The sequence below is a fragment of the Achroia grisella genome, unplaced genomic scaffold (genome assembly GCF_030625045.1).
Source record: "Achroia grisella isolate CSIRO2021 unplaced genomic scaffold, CSIRO_AGI_Agris_v1 utg257, whole genome shotgun sequence".
Taxonomy (NCBI): domain Eukaryota; kingdom Metazoa; phylum Arthropoda; class Insecta; order Lepidoptera; family Pyralidae; genus Achroia; species Achroia grisella.
The window spans coordinates 12,668-25,320 of NW_026712747.1; the positions used below are offsets into that span (position 1 = coordinate 12,668).

A 12,653-nucleotide genomic window follows, 5' to 3' on the forward strand; every position below is an offset into this window, starting at 1 on the left:
TCATAATCAAAGAAAACGAAACTATAGCGCGTTGTACATTTCACCTAGCGCCATCTAGTATAAATATTGAGAACTTTAATTGATATTGGTCGAACATTCCGCCCACCAAGAACTAGTGTTCTTAATGACCGCCCACCATGACATTTATACACAACTAATAAAGTAGGCACCCAATTATTTTTTAAAATGAATATACATATCTAGAGAAATAGAACTAAACATCGTAATGAATACAACAAATATCTTCGCTAGATACTTCGTACATCAGCAAGAATCAAACACTAAATTATACTCTATTAACAATGTGACTAAAACAAATGAAACAAACAAAAACAAACAACGCATTAACAAATCCTTACTAAATGCCAAACAATTAAAAGAAACCAAACAAAGCACAATTACACAAATTAAACAATTACAAAAAAATCAATTTTAAAATACACATTTAGACATGCAGACTTATAGCTATATAACAACTTATTGAACAACTGGCAAAATACAAAGTTTCGATACAGGTCTTTTAATACAATTTTCTTTACAACGCAAGGTGACAACTCTAGTTATATTGTCTGGACCAGGGTGCTTTTCCTCAATTCGACCGAACAACCATCTACTTGGAGGAAGATCATCCTCTTTAATTAAAACAACTTGGCCTATTTGAGGTTCAGGAGTAACTTTTGTCCATTTATACCTGTTGCAAAGTGTTGTGAGATATTCTCTTGACCACTTACGCCAAAAATTTTGAGTAAGTTTCTGCATGAGTTGCCATCTACGCAACATACTGCTATTATGGTTCATGTAATTATTTTCTGGAACTGTAATAAGCGGTTCCCCAATCAAGAAATGGCCTGGTGTGAGAGGCAAACTATCCTCCTGACTAGTGGGTAACCTATACATAGGTCTAGAATTCAAGCAGGCTTCCACTTGGGCCAACAATGTGGAAAGCTCCTCATAGGTTAAGGTGGTACCATCAAGCACACGTTTCAAGTGATACTTTGTTGATTTAACCCCTGCCTCCCAGATACCCCCGAAATTCGGAGCGCGGGGAGGTATAAAATGCCATTCGGTTCCTGTATTTGCTAAACATTGAGCAACTTCATCTAAAATACTCGACTTTTCAGCCTTAAATAAAACACGTAGCTCTTTTGATGCGCCCACAAAGTTCGTGCCGTTGTCGCTCCAAATCTCCTGACAGTGGCCTCGACGAGCCACGAATCTCTTGAAAGCTGCAATGAATCCTTCACTCGTCATATCACTTACCACTTCCAAGTGGATTGCGCGTGTCACCATACACACGAAAAGGCATACATAGCCCTTGAAGCATCGACATCCGCGACCCTTGGATATTCTAACGTTGATAGGACCGCAGTAGTCAACTCCACTTCGGCTAAATGGACGGCTCGCTGTAACACGTGAGCTTGGTAAATCACCCATGAAGGGTTGTTGGCACGAGGTACTATATCGAATACATGTAATACACTTCTTAATATATTGTCTAATTATACTCCTCACGTTGATAATCCAGTACCTGGTACTGATATAATTATGCATTAATTGTGGTCCGCCATGCAGCGTTTTCTCGTGAGCATCTGCTACAATTAACTTAGAGATATGATGATCACGCGGCAAGATTATAGGGTGTTTCGCATCATAATCTTCTTGACTATGCTCTATACGTCCACGTACTCTCATTATATGTTTATCATCTAGGAATGGACACAAAGACAATATTTTACTACCTTTTGGGATGGATCGACACTTCATCAACTGTTCAATTTCAATGGGAAAGGATGAGCTTTGGCAGTGTTTCAGGCAAATGTTCAGACTATAATTTAATTCAGCAGCTGTAAGATATGAAGGTAACAATTTTCTATGTTTCAGTTTATTAACGATCCTCAAACAAAAAGCAATTACTCTTATCAACTTATTGAGTGATGAATATTTAGTCCAGACAGGCAGTTCTTCATTACTTCGATCTGAGACAGCAAGGTAAGATTTAATGGCTTTTTTCTCCAAATCAGTAGACAAATTCTCAATTAGAGGAAACTCGTAATAGGATTCATGTAACATCTGCGGTCCATGCCACCATAATCCATGCTCGATCAATTCCCCTGGCCTCAATCCTCGAGACGCGCAGTCAGCAGGATTTTGATTAGACTCAATATGTGACCATTGACTGCTGTCTAAAACCTCTAATATTTCAGTTACTCGGTTGGCGACAAACGTCTTCCAACGGTTTGGTTCGCCTTTCAACCAGGCTAAAACTATGGTTGAATCAGTCCAAGCACGTAATTGAACCTTGGATACCTTCATGACTGATGACACCTCCGATAACAATTTTGCCAAAAGTACCGCGCCACAAAGCTCTAAACGAGGTATGGAGATCTGCTTAATGGGAGCAACCTTAGTCCTCGCTCCTATCAAGTTAACATGAACTTCTCCAAACTTGTCTTTAATACGAGAATAAACGACTGCACTATATGCATCGTTGGAGGCATCACAATATCCGTGGATTTCTATGTCAGTGGTATCGTACGTTGCGTGCATCCACCGAGGTAATTTGACTTGATTAAGTTTTGGCAATTCTTCTCGAAATGAAATCCATTTATCTAGCAGATCAGATGGCACTTCCTCATCCCAGCCAAGTCCTGCAAGCCAAAGCTTTTGAATGTATATCTTCGCTTGAATAATAACCGGTGCAATCCAACCCAGTGGATCAAAAAGGCGAGATATATCGGATAAAATGACTCTCTTTGTAATTGGCTGCTTTTGTGGATGTAATTTAATTACGTACTCAAATTCATCAGATGAGACATTCCATGACACTCCTAAAATTTTGACCAAATCATCTGTCTTAATCACCAAGTTTCTGTCTGCTTTGTTGTCTTCTTGAATTTCTTGCATAAGTTTCTGACTATTACTTGCCCATTTCTGCAATTTAAATCCACCTCTTTCTAATAATTCGACCATTTGATTGTATATATCAACTGCTTCCTCTTCCGTCTGACAACCTGACATAAGATCATCCATATAAAAATCTTGCAGTACTCTATCAGCTGCCAAAGGGAAGTGCTTGCCTTCATCCTTGGCGACTTGTTGAAGTGACTTTACTGCAAGATAAGGCGCAGAAGAAACTCCAAAAGTTACTCTCAGGATACGGTATTCCCTGAAGGGCTAGTTTGAATTGTGTCTCCACAGAATTCGCTGAAATCTGGTGTCTTCGTCATGTACCTTAACCTGCCGGTACATCTTGATGATATCTGCCACAAAGCAAATTGGATACGTACGCCACTTCATCAATAGATGTCTCAACTCTCCCTGCAATCGTGGACCGGTAAGTAGGTCATCATTCAATGATTTACCATTATTCCCTTTACACGAAGCATCAAACACCAGACGAACCGCTGTGGTTGATTTATCTAACCGAACAACAACTAACAACGGTAAGTAAACGGCATCTGCTCTAACCTTTTCTCTTTCTTCAGTTATAAGTTCCATGTGATTCATATCTATATATTCTTCTATTACTTTTGAACATTCCTTTCTTAGAATTGGATCCTTTTCCAACTTTCTTTCCATAGTCAGTAATCTCTTTTTAGCTATTTCTTTAAAATCTCCTTGTTCGCAATCAGGATTATTCTTGCGAAACGGTAGTCGCACAACATAACGACCTGATTCATCCCTGGTTGTAGTCTTTTCATAATACTCTTCACAAGCTTTATCTTCTTCTGACATGAAATTCTGCTCTTTACCAGACTCCAACTCCCAGAACTTACGCAATATCTCATCAGAATTATCCAGCGAATGCATGCTAACTATGCTGGAATGGTGACAATGATGGTTTACTTCTACTCTACCGGATAATATCCACCCCAGCTGTGTATCTTGAGCAGTGACACTGCCCTTTCTAATAATATTATTCGTTAGGATCATTCCATAAACATCCGCCCCTAGCAACAAGTCTATCTTACTAGGTGTACCATAACCGGGATCAGCCAGAGTTAAACCTGATAATTCTGGCCAATCTTGAATATTAAGTTTTTGAGCTGGTAAACTGGATGACAAAGCGTTCAAAACATAGGCCTGAATTTCATAACTAAACGAGGTATAAATGGACTGTATCTTAAAAATGACCATATGTTTGATGGATAAGTTAAACTGATCTCCACCCAAGCCAGATACTATTCCCTTGAAAGGAATTTTACGAAGCCCTAATAATTGAACAACACGCTCCGTAACGAATGAGGCTTGAGAACCCTGATCCAGTAATGCTCGCAGTGTATAACAATCTCTATTAGTGTCCACGTGTACTAAAGCCGTAGCCAACATTACTTGACCAGGTGATGATATTGAGCCATTAGCAAAATGTGTTGAAATTCGACTTGATTCTTGAACCTCCTCTCTCTGCACATTTTCTTGCTCTCTGTGCTCGGATTCATTCGTTTGATTTAGTTCCATATTAGACGATGAACTCGAACTTCCCTCAGGGTGCAGTAAAGAGTGATGTCGCCGTCCGCAACGCCTACAAGTGGTACGTCTCTTACATCGGCTCACTGGATGATTACTTCCAAAACAGTTGAAGCATAATTTATTTTTCTGAATAAATTCATGACGACTTTCATAACTCTCATTACAAAACTTTTCACATTGGAATAATAGATGACTTTCTTTACAAAAGGAACAGGAGATTGCGGTAACACTAAAAACTTTTGGTCTCTCTACTTTATCATCATTTCTCTCGTTATTATGAAGACATTCCATAGCCAAAAACCTGCATTCTAGGAATTTATTGAATTCCTCTAACGTTGGTAATATGTCTGAGTGGTCACTGATCCTGTGCTCCCACTGAACTCTAGTACTATTATCTAGTTTTAATGACACAAGATGTATAATGATAATGTCCCAAGAAGATGTATTGACTCCTATATTAGATAATGCACTCAGGCAATCATTTGTTGTATCCAGTAACTGCTTGATTCCGTTTGCAGACTCTGTCATCAACTTCCTTTGACCGACCAGTCTCGTGAGAATTGAATTAGCAATATAGCGCCTATTATTATATCTCTTTTTTAGCTTATTCCAACACTGTGTATAATTAGCGTCTGTGATTGGGATATGACGTAATATCTGTTCAGCTTCTCCACTGAGGTGTGCCTTTAAGTAGTGCAACTTCTGAACTTCTGCTAAAGATGTATTACTGTCGATCATAGAAACAAATAAATCATGGAAAGACTGCCATTCCAAATATTTTCCTGAGAAAATTGGTAAAGAAATTCGTGGTAAATGAGCAATACTACTTCCAGAAGGCGAGTTTGAAGATTGATCTTTACTGTTCTCCTCTTTTTCCTTTGGTTCATCTTTTTTTAATAATGCCATAGAATCTTGGAGTGCACATTTAAATTCAACATATAATTCTTCAACTTCATCAAATAGACTTAGTTTAAAATAACTTATATCTATGTCTGTATCTACGGCTTCTTTTAAAATATTCCGATGATTTTCTTCAAACTCCCGCCAATTATTATTTAAAATATTTAATCTCTCTGCAAAATATCCATATGAACTACGACTTTTTGACTTTTTATAATTGCTATAATTTTTATTTATTTTATCTTGAATACTTTTCTGAATTTTCATTAAACCTTCCATTTTTGTTTTAGTAAATTGCCAATTGAAAGTTGAAAGTCAATTAATAACCGTTTGCACTGAGTCTTAAACGATACACTGGGTGAGTGAGCATAAAAAAATACAAATGTCTATTCACAATGTCGCACTGATTACTAAAGTTCAAGTTATTAGAGTTAGTTCAATAATCACTGAATGTTACAATATTTAAACTCACAAATTTTTCTAAGTTTTTTATTAGAACCCGAAATTTTTACAAGTGTTTTTTGCATTTATTTCGCTGTGTTTTCGGGCATAGGTTCCCCGTCTCACACAATTTTGGCGAAATATTCTAAGTCCAGTTCACTAATTATTTTTCTAAGTCCCTAAGCTACTCCTAACCAATAATAACTTGATTGTACTTACAGTTCGTCCCAGCTACTTACGACACTAAATCACTAGCTCACTCACCACCGAACTTCACTTCACTAAAGTACCACTAGAGGTCGCCACTGTCCGGGTCGAAGGCCAATGTTTTACTCGAAGCCAAGAAATCAAACAACACCGAATTGGATATTAAACAAAGATATATTCGGGTGTAAATCGAACTCAATAATTACAAAATTCCGTACAGTGGTCATAATCAAAGAAAACGAAACTATAGCGCGTTGTACATTTCACCTAGCGCCATCTAGTATAAATATTGAGAACTTTAATTGATATTGGTCGAACAACCACTGTTGAGGGCGCCACTATATCTAGTATGTATTAATTATAAATATAGTATCTGTATAATTAAATAGTACTGTTAGTATAAAAATAATGTAGCAAATAAGTTATATATCTCACAATGATTATCTGTAGAATGCAAATGTTGTTTACGTAATTTAGTTCCGAAATGAATACTAGATGGCGCTGTTAGATTTCTGAAACTCGATATTATTTCGTTTTCATTGATTGATATACACAATTGTAAAATTTTATTATTCAGTATTTTGTAACACCATTTTTTGATATCATTATACTCTTTCCCTCGTATGTGGTGTTTCATTTCGAGGTTTTTGGGCTGTCTGAATATCGCGGCGCGGACGTCTTCATTTGGTCTTTCGACAGCCGGATTCTAAAAAAAATCGCGTTCGCTTAGTATATCGCGTCGTAGTGTTTAGACAGTGAAAAGGTAAAGTGAAGAAAAGTGACAAAAGTGGATAAGTGAAGAAAAAGTAAAAGTGACAAAAGTGGATAAGTGAAGAAAATGTGAAAGTGACAAAGGACTTTGGACTTTAAAGAACAGTGAGTACAAAATAATTAAAAGTGGAACTTAGTGAATTAAAAGTGATTAAAAGTAACTTTGTAGTGAAAAATTTAGTAGACATTCCTAAAAACTTTAAAATTTAATAATCCTAAAAACTTGCAATTTGAATACTCCTAAAAACATTGAATAATTTCTTCTAATCAAATAGAAAAATTTGATACTCCTAATAACTTTAGAAATTTGAGTGTTTTGGAACTTTGAAATATTAGCAATATTTTATTAACTTGTAACCATATGCATCTGTCAGAGACTTAGAATAATTCGTGTTGCATTGCAAGGACTTTAAAATATACTGTTTAAATGACATTTTGTGTTTTCTCTGATTAGTAAATTGTTTTTGTGAATACTTCATTTGGACTTTATTTTGTGATAATTTAACATGGCGAATTTAATTAAAACACAAATGGAATTACATAAACAATTAGACAAGGCTTTAAAAAACTTTAAGAAAACACCTAAAGCTAGACTGACGGAAACATACGCTCAAGTAAAATTAGAATTGTTAGAAGATTTATGGAACAACTTTAAACAAAATCATCAAATATTAATGATAACCACTGAGATTAATATACATGAATCAGATTACATAAAGAATGAAATTTATGATTTAACTGAAGATATTTTTACTGCTGCTAAATGTGAGATGAAGGAGATTCTTAAGACATTTTGTTCACCTAATCCGACTTCAGATAGTAATCAGACCACGTTGTCTCAGTCGAAAGCACCTACAGCTATGACTCCGGAATTAAAATTACCCCATATTAATATTCCCGTATTTACAGGAAAATATTCCGAGTGGATACCATTTCATGATTTATTTGTGTCGCTTATTCATCGAAATTCAGCACTTATGGACGTACAAAAACTACATTATCTTAAGTCTAGTCTGAGTGGAGAAGCAGCAACATTATTAAAACACATACCCATAAGTGAAGCTAATTATGAAGATGCGTGGGTGATATTACAAAAGCGATACAATAATAAACGATTTATCGTCACATCTATTCTAAAAAGATTACTGTCACAAAAGTCGCTATCTACAGAATCAGCAGGAACTATTAAAAACCTGCTTGACACAACAAATGAATGTCTAAGTGCATTGAACAATATTGGAGTATACACCTTGAGTTGGGATGCAATTCTAGTTCACCTAACTGTCACTAAATTAGATCCAGAATCTATCCGTTTATGGGAACAACAAATCAGTCTAGAAGACGACGGTAATAGCTTGCCGACATTTAAACAATTATGCAGCTACCTTGAGTCACGTTTTCGCACTCTTGAGATGTTGGAATCCACAAAGACCATGTCCAGACCTAGTACAAGGCAGAACACCTTTCACACGACATTCAAAACTAGTTGTAAATATTGTCACGGGAATCACTTTATATATCAATGCAAAGAATTTGCCCACCTTACATATACTGATCGCAAACGCTTCGTGGAACAGAACAGATTATGCTACAACTGTTTGATTCCGTATCATACCGTTGACAAATGCAAACAAAGGTCTACATGTCGGAGATGTGGTAAGAAACACCATTCACTTATTCACCCCGAAGGAAACACCTCAGATCATCTTTCTCCAGATGCAGGAGGAAGTTCACACATACGAGATAATAGACAACCTGAAGTAGCTACAACACCAGTCGAACACAATGTAGTGGCCCATTACGCGGACCAGGAAATGACCAAAAATGTGCTGTTGGCCACAGCATTGGTTAAAATTCATACAACAAATGGGACTACATATTCTTTGCGTGCTCTGATAGACCCGGGATCCGAAGGTTCATTTATAACGGAGTCCGCTGCACAGTTCCTTGGATTAAAGAAAACTACAGTCAGATGCACAATTAATGGACTGGGCGACAATGACAAAGCAAGTCTCACATCCACTAGCATGGTTACATTCGTTGCACAATCGAGATATGATTCAAACTTCACTGTACCAGTACAGGCGTTTGTTTTGAAGTCGATTACTCGGGCACTACCTGCTCAACGAATACGCGAACAGAACTGGCTACATCTGCACAACTTGGATTTAGCAGATCCATACTTTGACACACCTGGGAAGGTTGATATCCTGTTGAGTGCAGAAATTTACAGTGAGATCCTGAAAGAAGGATTAAGAAAAGGCCCCCGTGGTACCATTACAGCGCAAAATACATACCTCGGGTGGATTTTGTTAGGCCGGTTGCACAATGAGGAGACTATACAAAGCTACAAAATCACGACTAGTATGCATCTAACAATTGAGGATAATTTACTACAAAAATTTTGGGAGATGGAATCTGATTCTAAACATGAGAAGATTCTTACTGAAGAGGAGAGTCGATGTGAGAAAATGTATGAGGAGACTTATACTAGAGATAAAAGTGGTAGATTTATAGTACGTCTACCATTTAAAGAAGCAAATCCACCTTGTCAATATGGATCATCGAGAGATATAGCTGAAGGACGACTGATACAATTGGAGAAGAGATTTACAAAAGATTCTGATTTAATGAAACAATACAGTCATGTCATGAAGGAGTACCTAAATTTAGATTTCATGGAAGAGATAGTTGAGGAACATGATCGACAGATACCAACAGCTGTTTATATACCTCATCATGCCGTGATTAATCCGAAAAAGACGACAGTGAGAGTTGTAATGGATGCTTCGTGTAAATACAAAAACGGAACTTCACTCAATGATAGTCTCATGGTTGGTCCTCGTCTTCAACCAGATTTACGCCACATCATTCTACGATGGCGATACCACAAGATCTGTTTAGTGGCCGACATTACAAAAATGTATTTGCAAATTAAAGTTGACGAAGCAAGTTCAAATTATCAACGTCTCCTTTGGAGAAACAATTCTACTGAAGACATTAAACATTATAGAATGACCAGAGTCACTTTTGGTACTGCCAGTGCTCCTTATTTAGCGACAAAAACACTGCATCAGCTTGCAAAGGAGGAGACGAATAAGTATCCCTTGGCCTCAAAAATTACAACTACAGATTTTTATATGGACGACTTATTATCAGGTGCAGACACAATAGAAACCGCTAAAAAGATTTATGATGAGATGAATGGTTTAATGGCTGCTGGCAAGTTTCAGTTACAGAAGTGGAATACTAATGATACAGAGCTTCTAAGTTATATGAGAAAAGCAGATGATGAAGTTACTGAGTTAGAGTTTCAACTGGAAGGTACAATTAAAACATTAGGAATAGTATGGGACAGAACAAAAGATGAGTTTCAGTATTCAGTAGATATTCCAGATATATCATCTCCAGTGACAAAAAGATCTATTGCACGAGATGTAGCCAAATTATTTGATCCAATGGGATGGCTTGCGCCAGTTATCATCATTGGTAAGATTTTTTTGCAGAAGCTATGGCTTACTGGTGTAACCTGGGACCAAGAAGTGCCTAGTGACTTGGCATATAATTGGCTCAAGTTCAGAGAAGAATTACACTGTTTATCTGATATTACTGTAGAGAGATGGTTAAATACAACTAGTTTAGATACAAAACTAGAACTTTATGGATTCTCAGATGCCTCCACTGTAGCATACGGGGCAGTAGTGTATGCAAGAGTTACAGATTCTAACCATAAGATCCATATTCATTTAATTTCAGCTCGCACTAAGGTGGCTCCGGTAAAAACTATATCGTTGCCACGTTTGGAGTTATGTGGAGCGGTCTTATTAACACGGCTGCTTATTGAGATTGCAGAACATTTGAATGTACCAAGACAGCACATTTATGCATACACGGACTCGAACGTCGTATTATCTTGGCTACAGAAACATCCAAGCACATGGAAGACATTTGTGGCAAATAGGACATCTGAGATAATAACCTCATTACCTGGTCATCATTGGTTTCATGTACCATCCAAGGAGAACCCTGCTGATCTAGCATCTCGAGGAGTTACTGCATCTAAGTTAAAGAAAGAGACATTATGGTGGAAAGGGCCAGAATGGCTGAGAAGAGATACTATAAAACATATGATAACCCTACCAGATTTGAAAGAAGGAGAAATAGAACAAAGACCGGTAAAAGTATTTACAACACAGATAGAGAATAACTTTTCAGAAATATTTACACGATTTTCTACAGTGACAAGACTACAGAGAGTAATAGCACTTTGTAAACGTTTCGGACAGATAAGGATAAACAAATTCCCAAAATATGTAACTGCTGAAGAATTAGACAATGCATTGAAAGCATGCATCCTTATATGTCAGCAAGAAGAATTTTCTAAGGATATAGCGAGTATTAAGGACAGTAAAGCTGTAAAACAATACAGCAATCTGCGATCTCTTAGTCCATTTTTAGATAAAAACGGCATATTAAGAGTCGGAGGTCGTTTACGACACGCTAATATTCCTGAAGAAGCGAAACATCAGATAATTTTGCCCGATTGTCATTATTTATCCAAACTAATTATCGCAAATGCACATAAAAAAACTTTACATGGGGGTCCAACTCTCATGCTAAGTTTCTTGAGACAGAATTACTGGATTCTCGGTGTCAAGAGAATGATTAAGCAAGAAGTGCATAGATGTGTTATCTGTGCCAGACACCGTGCAACTATTGGTACACAATTAATGGCCGATCTACCTCCCCAAAGAGTAACACCCACAAGACCCTTTTTGCATAGCGGAGTTGATTTTGCTGGACCTGTTGACTTGCGTATATCTAAGGGTCGAGGTTGTAAAACGTCTAAGGGTTATCTATGTATATTTATTTGCATGGCAACAAAGGCCATTCACATTGAAATTGTAAGCAGTTTAGAGAGTGTCGATTTTATTGCTGCGTTCAAAAGATTTACCGCTCGACGAGGACACTGCCGTCACATGTGGAGCGACAATGCCACTAACTTTATCGCTGGTAACAAGGAGTTACGAGCCCTGTTAAAAGAACAATTGCGCACTGTTAATGGCGAAATTTTAGACATGCTTGCTAGAGATGGCACTGAATGGCATAACATCCCACCAAGTGCGCCCCATTTCGGAGGCATATGGGAAGCAAGCGTGCGCTCGATTAAATTTCACCTGAAGAGGATTCTTGGCAATACCACATTAACTTATGAGGAGATGGCTACGGTTACGGCTCAAGTTGAAGCCTGCTTAAATTCTCGACCCATTTCGCCAATTAGTGATGATATTAATGATTTACAACCTCTAACACCTGGTCATTTTTTGATAGGAGTACCACCTATTATAGTTCCGGAAAGATCGTACATCACAGATAATATAAACCGTTTAAATCGTTGGCAGTTAGTACAGAGAATGGTACAACATTTTTGGGACAGATGGACTCGCGAATATTTGAGCAGACTTCAACAGAGACCGAAATGGACAAAAAGACACAATAACGATATTAAAATAGGAGATCTCGTTATTGTAAAGGACGAAAATTTACCACCCGGGAAGTGGTCCCTTGCCAGAATCATTGATGTACATCCAGGAGACGACGGTTTGATTCGTGTTGTTAGTTTAAGATGTAGAAATTCTGTAATTAAGCGTCCACTCATCAAGATATGTCGCCTTCCAATAGACCCTTATGTTTCATAAAGATATTCATTTAAATTTAGATATACATTGCACGGTGGGCGGTTGTTGGAAGAACAGCATGTTCTTGGTGGGCGGAATGTTGAGGGCGCCACTATATCTAGTATGTATTAATTATAAATATAGTATCTGTATAATTAAATAGTACTGTTAGTATAAAAATAATGT

General features: G+C 37.3%; 2 protein-coding genes across 2 annotated transcripts; one reads left to right on the forward strand and one right to left on the reverse strand.

Moving 5' to 3' along the window:
* Positions 1-477: 477 nt before the first annotated feature.
* On the reverse strand, positions 478-5,649 carry LOC131842863 (uncharacterized). Its single transcript, XM_059191430.1, has 2 exons — positions 3,232-5,649; positions 478-3,174 (listed from the first exon to the last, which is right to left on the reverse strand). The coding sequence occupies exons 1-2, from the start codon at positions 5,647-5,649 to the stop codon at positions 478-480; spliced, it is 5,115 nt and encodes a 1,704-aa protein (XP_059047413.1).
* Positions 5,650-7,295: 1,646 nt separating this feature from the next.
* On the forward strand, positions 7,296-12,488 carry LOC131842864 (uncharacterized). The gene has a single exon (XM_059191431.1). It carries the CDS (start codon positions 7,296-7,298, stop codon positions 12,486-12,488), a length of 5,193 nt encoding a protein of 1,730 aa, XP_059047414.1.
* Positions 12,489-12,653: the final 165 nt, after the last annotated feature.